The 16,933-nt window shown below is 34.2% G+C and overlaps 4 protein-coding genes across 12 annotated transcripts; 2 read left to right on the top strand and 2 right to left on the bottom strand.

The window, feature by feature from the left end:
- Window positions 1-243: 243 nt before the first annotated feature.
- On the top strand, window positions 244-1,802 carry LOC111281296 (aquaporin TIP2-1-like). The gene is made up of 3 exons (XM_022869018.2): window positions 244-447; window positions 644-894; window positions 1,159-1,802. Exons 1-3 carry the CDS (start codon window positions 321-323, stop codon window positions 1,525-1,527), a joined length of 747 nt encoding a protein of 248 aa, XP_022724753.2. The 5' UTR covers window positions 244-320; the 3' UTR covers window positions 1,528-1,802.
- A 102-nt stretch (window positions 1,803-1,904) lies between these two features.
- Window positions 1,905-4,165, bottom strand: LOC111281297 (photosynthetic NDH subunit of subcomplex B 3, chloroplastic). The gene is made up of 6 exons (XM_022869019.2): window positions 3,902-4,165; window positions 3,690-3,800; window positions 3,535-3,591; window positions 2,881-2,943; window positions 2,246-2,308; window positions 1,905-2,133 (listed from the first exon to the last, which is right to left on the bottom strand). The coding sequence occupies exons 1-6, from the start codon at window positions 4,112-4,114 to the stop codon at window positions 2,056-2,058; spliced, it is 585 nt and encodes a 194-aa protein (XP_022724754.1). The 5' UTR covers window positions 4,115-4,165; the 3' UTR covers window positions 1,905-2,055.
- A 2,229-nt stretch (window positions 4,166-6,394) lies between these two features.
- On the top strand, window positions 6,395-10,269 carry LOC111280795 (putative methylesterase 12, chloroplastic). The gene is made up of 5 exons (XM_022868273.2): window positions 6,395-7,201; window positions 7,930-8,169; window positions 8,249-8,392; window positions 8,884-9,018; window positions 9,617-10,269. Exons 1-5 carry the CDS (start codon window positions 6,959-6,961, stop codon window positions 9,887-9,889), a joined length of 1,035 nt encoding a protein of 344 aa, XP_022724008.2. The 5' UTR covers window positions 6,395-6,958; the 3' UTR covers window positions 9,890-10,269.
- A 33-nt stretch (window positions 10,270-10,302) lies between these two features.
- Window positions 10,303-16,905, bottom strand: LOC111280794 (regulator of nonsense transcripts UPF3-like). Of its 9 annotated transcripts, none has more exons than XM_022868269.2 (14): window positions 16,691-16,905; window positions 16,344-16,450; window positions 16,023-16,118; window positions 15,793-15,891; window positions 15,611-15,690; window positions 15,075-15,170; window positions 13,302-13,416; window positions 12,135-12,235; window positions 11,714-11,954; window positions 11,456-11,644; window positions 11,244-11,312; window positions 11,036-11,157; window positions 10,892-10,947; window positions 10,303-10,736 (listed from the first exon to the last, which is right to left on the bottom strand). In XM_022868269.2, the coding sequence occupies exons 1-13, from the start codon at window positions 16,828-16,830 to the stop codon at window positions 10,909-10,911; spliced, it is 1,494 nt and encodes a 497-aa protein (XP_022724004.1). In that variant the 5' UTR covers window positions 16,831-16,905; the 3' UTR covers window positions 10,303-10,736; window positions 10,892-10,908. The 9 variants fall into 9 exon arrangements, with proteins under 9 accessions (XP_022724004.1, XP_022724005.1, XP_089612917.1 ...); XM_022868270.2 differs by having other exon boundaries at window positions 11,456-11,617; XM_089756791.1 differs by having other exon boundaries at window positions 12,135-12,208.
- Window positions 16,906-16,933: the final 28 nt, after the last annotated feature.

The following is a 16,933-nucleotide window of genomic DNA, read 5'->3' as shown; positions in this document are numbered from 1 at the left end:
GCATGTTAATGACAGCTAGGACAGAAGGGAAAATAACCTGATTGGATATGCATGGAATTTGGATGCATTTCCATGATTTTATACCCTTCATCATGAAAAAGAATACACATAATCCATCAATAGTAAAACATATGAAACTCATGAACCTGTTTAATTAATATATTAAAAAACCCTTATGTTATTCTATTCCTATTTCTCTATGTTTTCTCATAGTATTTATATGTGATCAACAAAATGGTCTCTGTGCTCTATCTGACACATTGTCTCTACCCTTCTCTTCAAAGAAAGTTCCCCTTTACTGGCTCTCTCTTCTTCCAAAGATGGCTGGAATTGCCTTCGGTCGCTTCGATGATTCATTCAGTTTAGGCTCTCTCAAGGCGTATCTTGCTGAGTTTATCTCAACCTTGCTTTTTGTTTTTGCAGGCGTTGGCTCTGCCATAGCTTATAGTTAGTTCCCTTCCCACACTTGAAATATTAAAAGGCTGCAGAGTTGTGAATGCAACTAAGCATTACATTAACTTGGGCTGCTATAAAAAATCACAGTTTAATTGCTATGGAAAAGTTAGAAGCAAAGAGTACTGATAATACCACATCGGTCAAATAGTTGTTCTTTTTGGTATAACATTTTTTTTTTTTTTTGCAGACAAGTTGACAACAGATGCTGCCCTCGATCCCGTTGGCCTTGTAGCAATTGCTATTTGCCATGGTTTTGCTCTCTTTGTTGCTGTTGCCATTGGTGCCAACATTTCCGGTGGCCATGTCAACCCAGCAGTCACCTTTGGGTTGGCTCTTGGTGGCCATATCACCATTCTCACTGGCATCTTTTACTGGATTGCCCAACTTCTTGGATCCATCGTTGCTTGCTTCCTACTCAAGGCTGTAACTGGAGGCTTGGTATGCTTAAATTCCATAACCAATCACAAACATTATTTTTATAAATTTAGTTCATTGACTTGTTCCTATCTGATAAAATAGCATAACTTTTTTTTTTCTCTATTAAGAAATAGTTACATCCAATGAACGAAAAATCACCATGTTTGTAGTCTACTTCCACAACATTTTTTTCTGATATAGTCATAATTAGTATGTTGGTCATCAAATTTTTTGTTTGACTCCATTGTCAAGGAAACTTCAAACTTTTGGTCACTTCTTTCGCAGACAATTCCCATTCACAGTGTTGCAGCTGGAGTTGGAGCCATTCAAGGAGTAGTGATGGAGATCATCATCACATTTGCTTTGGTTTACACTGTCTATGCAACTGCAGCTGACCCCAAGAAGGGTTCACTTGGCACTATTGCACCCATTGCAATTGGTTTCATTGTTGGAGCCAACATCTTGGCCGCTGGACCCTTCTCTGGAGGATCCATGAACCCAGCCCGCTCCTTTGGGCCAGCTGTCGCCAGTGGAGACTTCCACGACAACTGGATCTACTGGGTTGGGCCACTAATTGGTGGTGCCCTGGCTGGACTTATCTATGGAAATGTGTTCATGCACTCTGAACATGCACCATTATCCAGTGACTTCTAAGCTAGTTCAATTGCATCTCTTTTTAAGCCATTTGCCATTATAATAACAGAAGGGATAACAGTTTTTGCTCTTCTTTCTTTGTAGCTTCATTTTCTTTTGTTTTGGGTTATTGCTGTAAAGTTTGTTGTTGTCAACTTGCTATGTGGAAATGGATGAAGTTGGTGATGTGTAGCCACATTTTTTTTTTTTTTACAATTTTGTTACTGTTTTTTGTACTTAACTATTGATCCATCCTTGCAATAATTGAATCAAAATGTGCTGATGGTGGACCTCAATGAAGTGCCAGTGTTATCCCTGAACCATAAAAAGAAAAAGACTAATGAAAAAACAGTGTCACCTAACACTATTACAAACAAATTACGGAATAAGATTGAATATTGCAATAAATCAACCAGGTAATTTCAATATTCTTCAAGTAATGTTCACAGTGTGGTTAACCATAATGGTATATCTTATGTCAACATGAACTTCATAGTAAGTTTCAAAAATTTTTTGTACAATAATTGTAGACAAAAAAAGGTCTCAGCTTTAAGGCTCTTCTGAAGGTGCTATTTTTTCATAAGTCCATTCATGTGCTTTCCACTCAGGCAGCTGTTGAATCACCAACTGCATTGGATGAGGAATAGAGAAATTAATTTTATCCCTATCGTATATGTTAATGACTCATCTTTCTTGTTCTAATTTGTTGGAACTAATAGGCTTGAGAAAGATTACAAACCATGCCCCTAGAATCTGGTTTACCAACTGTTGTTTGACAGGCCAGTCTCCAGTTTTTTGGTTTCTGCAAATAACCCATAAGCATCATTAATATTAGCTATTAGTAGTATTTATCTAACTACTATAATTACAGGGTAAATATTGATCCTTAAAAATTGATGCAAGTTCTGATATCATGATTTCAGGTGGCATAGGGTTGTATAAATCAAATTTGACAAGAGGAGAGATAAAGGATTTGCTTTGTAGAGAGGATAGAAAGAGTTAAAGCATGGAAAACTTGTTAATTTAATGATTAATCTACAAAATCAGAAAGCAGTTATGAATTTTGACCATTGAATTAACAAGTTTTTCATCCTTCCTACTAACCAAAGCCTACGGTTCCATTTAGAAGAGTTGTCGGAGTATTCCCACTGCATCGGAGGCTGTGTTTTATGACTGGATCCTTAATGTAGCCTAAAAGAACATTTTATCCTGGAAAACTTGAGCAATTGGATTTATTTTCAGGCCAATTATACCAAAGTGTAATTATTTGCAGGCTAAGTTTTATCAGGAATTAGAAATTTGGAATCACAATGTCAGCACAATGAAATGCAGAATAATGAGGAATGAAGTAATTTATGATAAGCTAAAATATACCCTCTTCAGTTTTTCCTTCTCTTTGTTTGTACGAGGGTTGAGCAGCTCCTTCCCTTCCACAACCTAATAATAAAAATGAAATACAATTGAAAATTGAAATATAAAACTGAATATAACAAGGAATAATTTCTTATTACTAACCCAATCTAACACATATTGGTATTCTTTATCTTAAAAAATGAAAACAGAATTACAACCACAATGCCTTTTATCACCTTACAATTTTAATTGTTCCCAATGAGCAAAAACAAAATCATCCAATTGAAGTCGGATATTTTGTCCAATTTATTTACGCAACTATTCTATATCCAGCAAATATGTGGTTCAATTCACAACATTGGCAATCCCTTTCCCTATCCCATACCTCCTCTGTAAAAAAAAAAAAAAAAAAAACAATTAAGACACCTTGAACATTAATACGCTATGAACACTATTTGCAGGTGATATATAGGATAGAACTCCTACAATGTTCAATTATATCTGAATCTTAATTAAGCTGATATTGGATTTAGGTGTTACTAAATCCTTTTGACTAGAGGATTTTTTTACTTATCAATCTAACTTACCTATACTGACATCACTTGACAATCAAATTAATGTTCTAAAACAATATTGTTTTCTTTCAAGATGGGTTCCATGGTAGTATAAATTCACCTCCACCATACAAGTTCCACAGGTTCCTCCTCCTGCACAGTTTAGCAGAGGTCTAGCCTGAAAACCAACATCAATGGAAAATCATCTTTTAACAGTTACCATATATACATAAAAATATATTGTGCAATCACTTTGTATATCAACCATGAACTTACATATGGTCCATACAACTCAATGTTATTATCCAGCATTATATCCCTAAGTTTCTGCCCACCACAAGCCCTACGAAAATGTACATCCGGGGTACCATCTGGAAGCAAAACAGACTAAAAACGAAGAAGCAAATTAAATTTAAAGGGAAATTCATGTTTTGTTACATATTAGTCAGTAGTATGCATTAAGCATATATACACCATTTTTAACTTACATGAACGAATGCAAAATCAACTGCAGGTGGTTCATCAGGCTCCTTGGCCACGGATTCGCTCTCCGGCACGGTGCTAAGAGCTCTGATTTTTCCTCTAGGGAAGCTGAAGTGCCTGGAGAGTGTAAGGACCTTGTTGGAGCTGCTGGTGAAGTTGAATTTACAAGGTTCAGAGAGAGTAGTTAAGCTATGAGTGTTAAGGTGGATGGTGCCCATTTCAGATATTTTTCAAGATAATAGAATAGTGTAGCAAAGCAATGAATTTGATATTTATTTTTGCATGTCTTTTTTTTTTGTAGCATGGTGTGTGTGGCGCTTCTTTTTTACCTTATCCATCCAAGACTTGTGTGGGGCGAAGTTGGCCATGGGCCTATTTTGGGCTCATATGATGACACCCCAATTAAAATAAATGGGCCTCAATGGGTTAAGAAGTCGTCCAAAAGAAAGAACGATGCTGGTGGGCTTAATTTTTGACGAGTAGCCCATTGAAAACCATGGATGGCTGGCTGTGATCCAACATAGGCATATTTGTCTAACAATATTTCCTATTTTTTTCATTTTTCACCCTGGCCAGCCAATAATAATAAATAAATAAAAATTAAATGACCCAATTGGAGGAGGCGCTAAAGCTAATTGTCCACGCAAACTGCAAAGACAATATCTGTCTCCTTTACCCAAACCCGTACCATAACTAGTATGCAGTTCCGCTCCTAATGGCATGTAATATGACAGTATCTGTTTATTCCAATATTAAATTTGGTTGGCGAACCTCATTTTGTCACAAAATAAATTGAAGAAGGGGTAAAAAATCATAATCCTCTCTTTGTGAAAGAAGAAGGGCGAAAAACACCATGGAATCTTAATCTTAAGTCTGACCTGCACCTAGAAGCTCTTGTTTTATATGGTCAAAAAACAAGAAAAGAAATGTAATCTATTCAAGAAAAAGCATTTAGGGATCCTTGCAAAAACTGCTAGCTGCTCATAATAGATTTTAGAGTAAGCAATTTGTTTGTAACCTTGTTCATAAAACCCTGATTTCCCCATATACAAATTTTCATTCACACTTTTTCTTTTCATATTTGCAAAAAAAAAAAAGTAAAAAAAAAACACCTAGCTTGGTGGCTAGGAGAGAAAAAAATAAAAGCAATCTAATTAAAGGGTTTAAAATATATATTTCTTTATTATGTTATATATTCTTTTAAATAAAATATTAAAAAATAAGTTAATTATCTTTTGAATTAGTTGGTATATTATTGAAATTGATATTTGGAAGTTATAGGTCTAAAATAATTTAGATACGTAATGTTCTTTCAATAGGATAAAAAATTTAAAGATAGATTAAGAATATAAAAAAAAAATAAAAAAACAAACATGTATGTGTAATGCATGAAATTTAATATCAGCTAATATATAGTTAGAACTTAAAATCTTTTTTTTTTTTTTAGTTGAAAAGAATGGGATGGATAAAGATGTCAATAGATAAGGTATAAAATGATAAGAGATTTTTTATCTTCATCTTCAAGTTTTTATATTGTACTCATTTTCATACTCATATCCATACTATACTCAACGGGCATTTCAAATCTATATCTATTTCTATTTTTGCGAATATTTAATAAGCATGATAATTCTCATACTTATAGCTTAAAAAAATAAAAATTAAATTTTAATTTTTTTTAGTTTTTTTAAAAAGTTTTTTATCTTTCATATTTATGTAATTTTTAAAATATATATTAATATATATTTTAATAGAAATATATTAATTCTAATTAATCTCAAAATTATAATTTATATTATTTAATACAAAATTTATTTACGAAATAGATATATATATATATATAATATGGGTATGAATATGTGATCAATGCTCTATTATTTATTTTTATCCCTATATTTAATAAAAAAATTAAAATCATGTATATCTCTATTTCTATTTTTATAATATAATTTTTATTTTTATTTTTATTTAAATAAAAAATTAAAATTTTTATTAAATATGAATAAAATTAACATCCGAAAGAATTCATCTTGCCGAGTTGTAGCCTTCATTGGTTTAGTGACAAAATCTCCCACATGGGATAGCAACAACGTTTAGGGGCTGAAAAATCACCCTCCTCCGCATCGTTGAATTTTTTTCTTTAAATTTATACTTCTAAATCCTTATTTCTGCCACATGAGAAAGAGAAATCTAGTTATAATGTCAATTGCTAAGGTCTTTTCTTTTGTTTTTTTTTTTGTTTTTTATTTTTTAATGAGAAAACTTCTCCCACATGATAGAAAAAATCAGAACAGACAAATTACTTCAATTTTCAAGACTCAAAAAGCTGAAACAGATAGATTATTTCAATCACAAGCGAATGTTCTAACAAACCCAAGATCACTGACAATCAAAACAGAATGAACTAATTGATTGGACTAATCTTTTTCCAACTACAAATCTTCTTATGCTTTAAGAATTACAATAAGTAGTGATTAAACCAAAACAAACTGTATCTGAAAGACGTATCTCTCTCCCACTTTCACGCACCAGACTCTTCACATCTCCATGTTCTTAACAGTAGTTACCAGCAAAACAGGAAGACCCCAAAATCCAACGGTCAACAAACAGAAAAAAAAAAAAAGAAAAAGAAAGTCTACAATTTTCTAAAGGGAGAGAGAAAAAGCAAAGCATTGAAAGTCTCCCACCGTTGAAAGAAAATAGTATCCAAAAACAATAAATAGCACTTAAATTCAGTTGGCTATTCGACTCAAGGAGCTGTTTCAAACATTTTTGTTTTGTTTTTTTTTTTTTTTTTTTCCATTTATAACCTCTTTCTGCCAACTCTTTTTTCTTCTCATTTTTTTTTCTCTTTTGCATTTATTACCTTTATATAATTAGTACAAAAAAATCTTAAAGCTGAAAGGGAAAACAAATATTACTATCTTTATGCCACTTTCCGTTCATTAAAAAACCTATCTTTCCTGGAAAATCTCGACTTTTTACCACTTTTCTGGCAGAAATGCTCCTTAAGCTTCCTGGGTAGTGTTAAAAAAACTAGCTTGTTTGAGTTCTTCTGAATAATGGGTAATAGCTTCATTTGCAGGACAAAGAAAGATACCAAAGATAATGGATCAAGAAGCAAGAGAATTGGGAGGTCTCAAAGGAAAATGCTTGCAGAAGAAGAGTTTTTGCATAGGCAAGCTTTGTCTATGGCTCTTCATCAGCACCGATTGTCTCAGAGATTTGATGGATCCATGTCTAGGAGGATTGGCTCTACCAGTCCTAGAAGACACTCTGATTCATTAGCTAATAATGAAAAAAAGGTGTTTCTTATTAAATTACTTACCTTTGCTTTCCTTATTTTGTTTTCATGTGTAATCATAAATTCATAATTACTGTTTTAGTTGATTGGATCTATGATGAAAAAGTGGAGTTTTGATGATTGATTGTAAAACAAGAGCAAACGTTAGAAAATGTTATTAATCATGTTGGAAAACAGCAGTAGTCAATGGTCAATCTTCTTTTGCTTTTCATTGGAAAACTTAAAACGGAGAACCCGGCAAAATATGTAACTGATTCACTGTGCTTTTAGCACTTAGCAATTCTATATCTTCAAGTTAGTTCTTTAGTCTCTAATACAGTTTAGTTAAGAAGATAAACAGATCATTTCTGCTTTATTTTATTTTAATTTTGAACAAAAGATAAAGAAGGGATCTCATGATATGCACTTTTTGTTATGATCTATGTGAAGCTCTTTATAAGCCCACATGAGTCACTTTTCTTTCAGTTGTTTTTTGAAAGGGAATTTCAAAAGCATTTTTTATTCTGTTGTGCTATGATGATAAGGATTTGGAACATTGTCATGAAGGCTGGTGAAAAGATCAGTGATAAACCCTATGAAAGCTATACCTAGGAGACAATTTCTGTTGGAAGTAAATCCTGAGGTGTAAATAACATTGAAATAGATATAATTGTAGTCGTATAATAATTTTACAACTTATAACCCATTTCTATAAAGTTATGTCTAATATTATTTTCATGTTCTCTGCAGGTATCGGAATCTCTTGAAAATGTCAAGTTTAAAAGAATTATTCTGATACATGGAGAAGGCTTTGGAGCTTGGTGTTGGTACAAAACCATTGCTCAGTTGGAGGAAGTAGGCCTTCTGCCTACTGCATTGGATCTCTCGGGCTCTGGTATTGATCTAACAGATTCAAACACTGTCACTACATTGGCACAATATTCAAAACCATTGATCCATTATCTAGAGAACCTTCCTGAAGATGAGAAGGTAAGAGGGTAGATTTGTACCATGAGTTTTATTCATCTAAAAAAGCCTTTGCCTATTTTGATTTATGAATTATTTGCAGGTTATTTTGGTCGGTCACAGCAGCGGAGGTGCATGCCTTTCATATGCATTGGAGTGTTTCCCAGAGAAGATCTCCAAAGCAATTTTCCTTTGTGCTACAATGGTGTCTAATGGTCAGAGACCTTTTGATGTCTTTGCTGAAGAGGTATTTTATCAATGCCTAGCTGCCAATTGTTGTACGTCAAGTAATTACATCGTGTTCCATTAAATGTTAGCTTTTATAATTACATCACAAATTTAGTATGTATTTTCTTCTGAGCTAAATAAAAGAAACATCACAAATTAGAATAACAAACATGTTACCATTTTCCCTTTATGTTATTATATAATGTTTTTTTTATTCTTGGAACCACTTAAATTTATTTAGCTAAGAAATAAACAGAAAGTTTGGACCTGCAAATCAAGTTTTTATTTCCAGTATGAATCCTCTTTCTCCTGTCAGCCATACCTGGAAAGAACAATCATCTTGCCGTGGTATTTTTGTCATGGACTATTGACCAAACATGTCAAAGAATCAATTTTATTCCAACCTTGGTAGTTCTTATTACTGAATCTTTGTAGTGAAAGTTGTCCCACAGTTTTCATTTCTCTTAATTATCTGGTTTACATAGGCTCATGGAAAATTTTTTATTGCAGCTTGGTTCTGCTGAACATTTCATGCAAGAGTCACAGTTTTTTATTTATGGAAATGGCCAAGATAAGCCTCCTACAGGTTTCATGTTTGAGAAACAGCTGATAAAAGGGTTATATTTTAATCAATCGCCAACAAAGGTATGTTACAGCCTTACTGGTCAAGAGCATCATATTAGCAAACCTTGAAAATTCAGGCGATCCCCTTTTTCTCATTGCAGAATCTCCTCTTTTGCATAATTCTCTATAAAAAAAAAACTCTTTTTCATGCTATATGTTTTGAATTCATTGTTCTGTTATTCATTTCTTGCAACAGAACATTGGCCACTGGTTATCCGTTTTAAATTCAATTTCTATGGAAATGATCAAATGAGACCACCAGAGAATTCTTTGAAGCTTTATTTAGTTTTATGTGGTGTCAAAACATCTTATACGGTTAAGCTTAGTCATTTCATTAGTCTATACATATAAATATATGCAAATATAAATTCTGACTACAAAATAATTTGAGTTGGGTCTTCCATCCTTTTTTCTTATGAAGCATACCATACTTATTGATGATACATTTTGGGTTGAACATGTTATACCGTCTAGAGTCTAAATGCTGTGTGCATGTATGCTGTATTGTTAGATACTGTATGAAAATCGTGGACTGATCATCATTTATGAAAGTGAGAACCCAAAGAAGTACTTGATTTATTGTAGCCATTTTAAAGAACCATATTGTTGTTCCTTTCAGGATGTTGCTTTGGCCATGGTTTCCATGAGACCTACCCCACTAGGTCCTATCATGGAGAAACTGTCATTGTCCCCTGAGAAGTACGAAACCGGGCGGCGCTTCTACATTCAGACATTGGAAGATCATGCTCTTTCATCAGATGTGCAAGAGAAGCTAGTAAGAGAAAACCCGCCTGAAGGAGTTTTCAAGATTAAAGGGAGTGACCACTGCCCATTCTTCTCAAAGCCACATTCGCTTCACAAAATTTTAGTAGAAATTGTTCGGATTCCTTAGCTTAATTTTCAGATAAAAAAGAAAAACTGGTTATTCTTTGATCTTTTATATTTCTATTTTCAGAAAGAAGACAAGACAGGCAGTTAATTTTATGTACAACACAAGGGCCACCTGTCTGTAATTTATTCTTTTCTTCTTGCAGTAAAGAGATTGCTGTTAATCTCTTGTAATTTGCATGTTTTCAAGTAACGCAAATTTTTTGATTAATCATAAGTACGGACGGCAAACACATTAGAATGATTCTTTGTTTCATTTCATAGTACACCATAGCCCTTTTTTCATGCCCCACTTTCTTGAAATTTGTTTAAAACTGAATGAAAATATAAATCAAAAGAAAAAAAAAAAAAAAAACTTCGACCCGTTTTCTAAAACTTATTTTAGAGGCAGCACCATGTTCTTGGACAGAACATATATACAGAAAACCAAAATAAGAATATCCACCTATGGAAGATCCAGCAAAAGCAAAGACCAATACGATTCAAGTAAACTACTAAAAACCTTGCATTGCATCATTCAACAAAAAAGAAAAAAAAAATCCACAGCACCGTCCAGCAGAATCTCCCCTTCCAGCAACACCACTGATTATCAGCATTATTCTTGATCCAGTCACTTCTTTCCCAATGTAGACCACACGGAATATATTCCTGCCCGATTGGTCGCCGATGCTTGCTCTTGACAGTCCAATAAGAGAATTAATCTACTACCAGGTAAGGACTATTCAAGAACATATTCTGGAGAATACAGCTATTGCAAACCCAAACAAGGCAAATAATGTTGCAAGTCATAGGAACATGACAGGAGAAGATAAGAACCCCAACACTGGGAGAAAGGAACGCGCTCCAAAAGCCTGTAAATCAATAAAACAAGAAATAATAATCCCAGAACAATATAGTGCTACTATGAATTAGTTTCACGTGCCCAGAAAGAAAACCAAGTTACAGAAACATGGGCTAAGAAAATTCATCAACTAATTTAATGGAATTAAATACAGAAGGAGCTTACCAATTTAGTTAGATTCTCTAAGAACCTGAAGATGACTTCTGAACCCAAACTTGTTTCTGCAAAGAGAAAGAGAAAAGAACATGACAACCAAAGGTCAATAAAAGATGACAGATACTGAAGCTGATTCAACACAACTTTGCTGACCTCATTGGTTCCAGAGCTAGTAGCAACTCCCCTTTTGGAAGACTTGCCCTCACTTGATATGACAGACCCATCATCCTTGATATTATAGGCTGCTGGGCGCCAACCCAAATGTCTATTGAAGCCTGCACGAATGGTATCATCAATATGACATTCTAGTAATATTGCATGTGACAACAATACTGAATCAATTAATTATAGACAGACTAACCATTTTCTGACAGAAAATTAAGTCCACTGCTTCCATTAGGTATGTCGACTTTCATTTCTCCTTCGGTAACTGGAAGATCATAGGCAGACAGCAAGGTAAATTAGCTTCCTCATTTCTTGTAAATTCAAACAGAACAACTTGATACAAGAATTGTATCTCAAATCTATCCAGACTTGCAAACACCATATATTCATGTGCAGAAGCATTAATACCTTCCATGGAATTACGAGAGGCCCGTGCAGATTGCAACACAGAGGGTGTCAGGCGCTCCTCACTAGCTTGTGAAACATCAGAACGATGAAGAGGAGCCCATACACCACGATCAGGTCTATCCTTATTTCTTGTACGTTTTTCATGCTTCTCACTTCCAGAACCTGAACCCTTTTTGATGAACTTACCATCTGAAACTCTTTTTGAACCAGCATCAGATTTTAATGCAGGCATTTCATTTGAGACATGACCATTCATACCTGATCGTGTATTAGTTGGCCGGGGAGGTCTCTTGACATTGTCCAGACTCATAGTTTGAGTTTTCTGCTGAGGCTGTACTGCTGCTGAAGATTGATTTTGGCCCGCTTCATTACTCAAAAGTATGCTCCTTATTAACTTTCCACCAGCCTCACGTCTTTGACCCTGTCTTGGAGCAGTTGAACCAGGTGAATTTACTACAGGAGATGATGCCCCATGCTGATCAGATACACCATCTGGCACCTAGGAAATTGAAAGGAGATCATAATTTGCATCCCAAAATTTGAAAAGACCAATTAAAAAATCAACTCCATAAGCACATATAAAACAATTCTCAGCCCAGCATACGTAAAACTTGAATATAGCTGACAATGGACACCATGACTGAGCGGAAGAGAGACAAACTAAAGGCAAATATCTTACATGAGGAAGCTCTCGATCTTTTGGTTTTAGAAGCAGAATCTTTTTCTTCCCAGAATTAGCAGAAACAGTGATTCCTGTTACATGACCATCAATGCCACAGACTGCAATGCAACTAATTAAGCAAAAACATGGGGGAAGGAAATACAACGAAAAAGAAAAGTTAAGAACCAAAACAACCTCCAATCTAAGGTGTTTAATATGTCACCAACATCCAGTCAAATGAAAGAAGATAATTCAAACCGAAGTCCAGAGAGAGAATAAACCATCAACTTAAATATATATATACACACGCTCAAAACTAAGTGCAAATAGAATAATATGTGGCTCTTGCACTTATTCCAGTATAATAAATAGTTAAAAGACAAAATGTCAGCATTATTTCACACCTTCACCTCAGCTGCTTAAAATATAGACGAGTCGTATTCTAAAGTATGAACTCAGGTTGACCTAAAGCTCCACCATGGGGGCCTTGATTAAAGAAAATTTCATTGTAGTCCCTTTGCATGGCACTATAAGAAACTTGCAGCAGCATTATATCAGTGTTCCATGGGTCCGCTAAATCAGTACAATGGTAAATAACTCTCTGATCTCCAAGTAGCATGGGGTTAAGAGCCACATCCTTGCTATTGGGGATCATCTGGAGTAATAAATGTTTGATTTCTTGTATTTCAAACCAATTATCAAACTCATACTGATTTATTTTTCTTGATGATCAATCAAAAAGTACAAGATCTATGAAACAGAAGGGTGATCACTGCCAAAATTAAATGCAAAATAATGGGTGGCATTACCATTGATGAAAGGTAAAGGGTAAAACAGTACTTTTCTGAAACACTACAATTAGATTCACAATAAAACACACTCATGAAAAACATGCTAAGCGTTCTAGTAAACCATTTTATGAGATGTCTATTGACACAAAACAAGAGACACATGCTTGCAACAATTTCGAACACTCAAAGAAACTTATATTAAGTTAATCCAGCAATGCACTATAGAACAGCATGAGTCTTGTTTATTTGAAAAATCAATAAATAACTTATTTTTTTCTTTAGAGCCGTATCTTGCTTTATGTTAAAAAACAAATAGTCACAATGATAATGCTAATGATGCTGATATAGCTCTATGTGGATCATAAACCTCTGTAAAGGCTGTTTAAACCCTCACCAGTTCCATTCTCTCTTATTTCTTTTGCAACAGAAGTCACTGATTGATCCTCTTCCTTGGATGCTACAAAAAAGTTGGAGTTCTTTGCACCTTTTGCACTGTCTTTTAGAATATACTGTCAATCAAACAAGTTTCCTTGAATGAGAAAAATAACAACCATCCAACTTCAAAAATTGCAAATGCACAGATTATCATTGTAAAGGATCATTTAAAATTGCTCCATATGAAAGAGAGGCAATGAAAATAATATTTTAGAATATCAAAACTCCATACAAAATTTCCTACAATGATTTGTTACTCAAGTTATATTCTTTATAAGTTACGCAGTTTCTAAAAATAGTACTTCAAAATTAAACAACAAATAACAATGACATTAAAATACTAGCAGTTTTGCAAGAAAGCAAGACATCTGAGGAGAGTTTTCTTCTTAAGTTCCACTGCAGAGAAGGAAAGCCAATAGAAGATTGAGAAAATTGATAGAAGCACATAGACAGGTATAACTTCCGTTTTTAGATAATTTTCAAACCTTTGGTTTCAAAAAGAAATAATAGGAAACTATAACAAACTGCACAACCTTTCATATTTATAGAAAATTTTGCTCGTTAATCAGAGTCATAGAGTTCAGGACTAATTGAACCTCAATCTACCTTTAGCTTAGTTGGTGCAAGCAAAGGCCTTCTTCTCTATTAAGTTTTCATTGATATCATTATAATTTTACCTTTCTTCATGTCTCTAACAAATTTCTTCTTTCTTAAGGGGAGGCATAACAGAAAGCAAAATCAAATAGGACACTTCAGTCTCCTTTATCAAGAGAAAATTATTCTTGGTTAAGCAGTGTGGATAAGAATAATAAAGTGGGGGCCGGCTTCACTGTCTTTTACTGATACGGGATCTGCTTTATTTAGGTACTAAAAATGAAAAATCTTTTGAGCCAAATGACAAACAGGGAAAGAAGTCGCCTCACTGAAAAGAGTCTTTTCTCCTCTGGGTACAGCAGTCTGTTAGACTCAAGGATATAATCAAAATTCATTCTAAAAGTCATCCCTTTCATCTCCTATGTGAAGCATTTATGATAGTCCAGAGCTTCAGGTGCCTAAGATATAGCTCATTCTCTTAATAGTGTCACTGGTGTACGCTTTCTATATCTACTTCTTTACATTCTTACCTTAAGGCCTTTGCTTAGTAGGAAGGATAGAAATGGGTAAGGATGAAAAAAAAATTTAATCCAATGGTTAAACTATAAAGTAGGAAAGTAATTATGAAACCTAACCGTTAAATTAAAAGATTTTTCCCAACTTCACCCCTTTCTATCCTTCCTACCAAGCAAAGCCTAAAGCTTGGAAGTTTGGAGATTAACCCAACCTTCCTAAGATAGTATCCTAAAGGCATTTTCCAAAGGAATCTCAAGACGTTTCAAATTTCAGAAACCAGCCTATTTTCACATCTTATTCCACTGTAAATGCCTCCTTAAGGTGCTTGCTAATAATCTTTGCACATAGGGAGGAAAAAAGTATAAACATCAACTAAGAACAGAAGATGATCCAGAGAAGTAACAGCTATGCTCTTGTACAAATAAAAGGCATCCGATTAACCAGTAGGGTAACCTTAACAAGAAAAGTCACAATGAGAAGATATTATTTTTTAAAAGTACTGAAAGGTTTACGTAGAAGTAGCAAAGTATCATATGCTCAAATATCCAGCAATAAAATAAATAAGAAAGCTATCATATGCTCAGATATCCAGGAATAAAATAAATAAGAAAGCTATTGACACCTTTTTCTTCCCAAAGCCACGCTTGCTACTTGATCCAGCCTTGCCTGTAGATGCAGCAGCAGCTTTTCTGCCAACCTTTCTTAGGATGATTGACCCCTGTCATCAAAACAAACTAAAAGGTGGCCACTCAAAGACTACTTATTAATTCATTTTTTGTTTCTTTTTCCTTTTTCTGGGCCACAAGTTTAAGCATACAGATCTCGAGGATATAGTCACCAAGGGCAGCATCACTTAACATATTAGACTGCAGCATGTGTGACTGATGTCTCATGGACAATTTTTGGTCAAATTGGATTCTAATAATTCATGTAGAAATTTAACAGGAAAGGAAACCATGCAAATACCTTCTCCTGTCAATTATATGCCCATCATGTTTTAACAAAGTTGGATCATACAAAGTAGTGCAAGCTCAATGAGCTAAAAATAACAAAATAGGTTAATGAAAAGTTGAAAGCACACAATAACTTAGCGTCATATGAACAGGGAAAAGGGCACCATGATGATATAAACTTGCATCCTTTCCCAAGGTAAAATACCTGAGTTCCACTCTCGGCAGCTCGTTTCTGACGCACATATTCCATTAGTGGTGTAACAACAAGGGTTTCTTTTGGAGCACCTATGAAAGAATAAAGTGGGACCAAAGAAATCACACTCATATTAGGGTGACAAAAACTCTAACTAGAATTCACAATTTGTTATTCCTTCTATCATAACTAACCAGACAGTTCTGCTTCTTTTCTCTCCAACTGAATCTCAGCACTAGGAAGATTCTCAACAGGTTTTGCAATCAGTTTGAGAAATTCCAGATAGTCAGGATCTAGTTTCATAAAAGAAAAAGAAGATTTAGTACAAGATAACAAGCCATAAGAGTCACTTCAATATTAGTTGCAAAAGCTTCCCATTAAATAATATGCCTAACAATAAACTTTTTTCCTTTAAAAAATGAACCTATGAGAATGGTCCCTTCACGACCATCTTTTTTAGTCCCTGGCTTTGGGACACGCTGTGAAGGAGCATATTCAACAATGGCCTTAAATTGAGTACCTGTAACAAGGGGCACCAAAATGATACGATAGAATAGAAGGACCAATGGGTAAATTAAACTCAGAGAAGAAGAAATTAACATATTACAATAAAATTGAATAAATGCAAACAACAGTTGTGTTTCACATACTTAGTAAGAATCACATAAGCTGTCCTCTAAAACAAGAAAAACGTGTCTGCAGTTGATAAACATCATAAAGAATCAGAAATTTAACCATAACATACCCTTCTCATTAACAAATATATGCCCATTAAAGAACTCAGCAAACTCGAAGACATCTTCTGGTCTCTTGAAGTTTATGTAGGCTCGAGAGTAACTCTGATGCTTATGGCTGCAAAAGCGTTTTGAGAATTAAAAATAAAAAATAAAAAGAAGAAAAAAAGTTATCAAATATGAATCTTTAGAGGCACAACTAAGAAATTCAACAATGCAATCACAAATTTTGCTCCATTTGATTGCTGAGGAACTAAATTAGAAAAACAAAACTGAAATAATTCCATAAAAGAAAAAAGAAATAAAGCAAATGAAGGGAATATTAGAAATTGGGGAAACAAAAGTTAGAAACCCTAACCTGGAGTTGCCGAGACGGAAGGAGAACCAATTGTAACGATCAGAGAAACGATCGTCGATTTGAGAGAAGAAAAACGATTGGGTGACTGACGGTGGCAGATGCCTTATCACCACTTTCGTACGTCGCAACGGCTCCTTCATCTCTCGATTTCTCTTCTTTCAATTCTCTCTCTCTCTCTCTCTTTTCTTTTTGGATTCAATTTCTAACGATTCCTTATTTCTAAAGTAAGTCTAAAAACCTTTA

This window comes from Durio zibethinus, chromosome 28 (genome assembly GCF_047325235.1).
Source record: "Durio zibethinus cultivar Kanyao isolate XHJ-2024 chromosome 28, ASM4732523v1, whole genome shotgun sequence".
Classification (NCBI taxonomy): domain Eukaryota; kingdom Viridiplantae; phylum Streptophyta; class Magnoliopsida; order Malvales; family Malvaceae; genus Durio; species Durio zibethinus.
The sequence above is the reverse complement of the archived record's forward strand: the minus strand, read 5'-3'. Positions and strand labels throughout refer to the sequence as shown.

Bases quoted from the DNA above. Each gene is read 5' to 3' on its own strand.
- LOC111281296 (XM_022869018.2), top strand. From the start codon at position 321: ATGGCTGGAATTGCCTTCGGTCGCTTCGATGATTCATTCAGTTTAGGC. The intron at 448-643 runs GTTAGTTCCCTT...TTTTTTTTGCAG, and splicing joins TGGCTCTGCCATAGCTTATA to ACAAGTTGACAACAGATGCT. The intron at 895-1,158 runs GTATGCTTAAAT...CTTCTTTCGCAG, and splicing joins AGGCTGTAACTGGAGGCTTG to ACAATTCCCATTCACAGTGT.
- LOC111281297 (XM_022869019.2), bottom strand. From the start codon at position 4,114: ATGGGCACCATCCACCTTAACACTCATAGCTTAACTACTCTCTCTGAA. The intron at 3,801-3,901 runs GTAAGTTAAAAA...CTTCGTTTTTAG, and splicing joins TTGATTTTGCATTCGTTCAT to TCTGTTTTGCTTCCAGATGG. The intron at 2,944-3,534 runs GTGAATTTATAC...TTTTATTATTAG, and splicing joins GTGGAACTTGTATGGTGGAG to GTTGTGGAAGGGAAGGAGCT.
- LOC111280795 (XM_022868273.2), top strand. From the start codon at position 6,959: ATGGGTAATAGCTTCATTTGCAGGACAAAGAAAGATACCAAAGATAAT. The intron at 8,170-8,248 runs GTAAGAGGGTAG...AATTATTTGCAG, and splicing joins ACCTTCCTGAAGATGAGAAG to GTTATTTTGGTCGGTCACAG. The intron at 8,393-8,883 runs GTATTTTATCAA...TTTTTATTGCAG, and splicing joins TTGATGTCTTTGCTGAAGAG to CTTGGTTCTGCTGAACATTT.
- LOC111280794 (XM_022868267.2), bottom strand. From the start codon at position 16,830: ATGAAGGAGCCGTTGCGACGTACGAAAGTGGTGATAAGGCATCTGCCA. The intron at 15,892-16,022 runs GTTCATTTTTTA...TTATGAAACTAG, and splicing joins TGAAGGGACCATTCTCATAG to ATCCTGACTATCTGGAATTT. The intron at 11,955-12,134 runs GTAAGATATTTG...TCAATTTCCTAG, and splicing joins AAGATCGAGAGCTTCCTCAT to GTGCCAGATGGTGTATCTGA.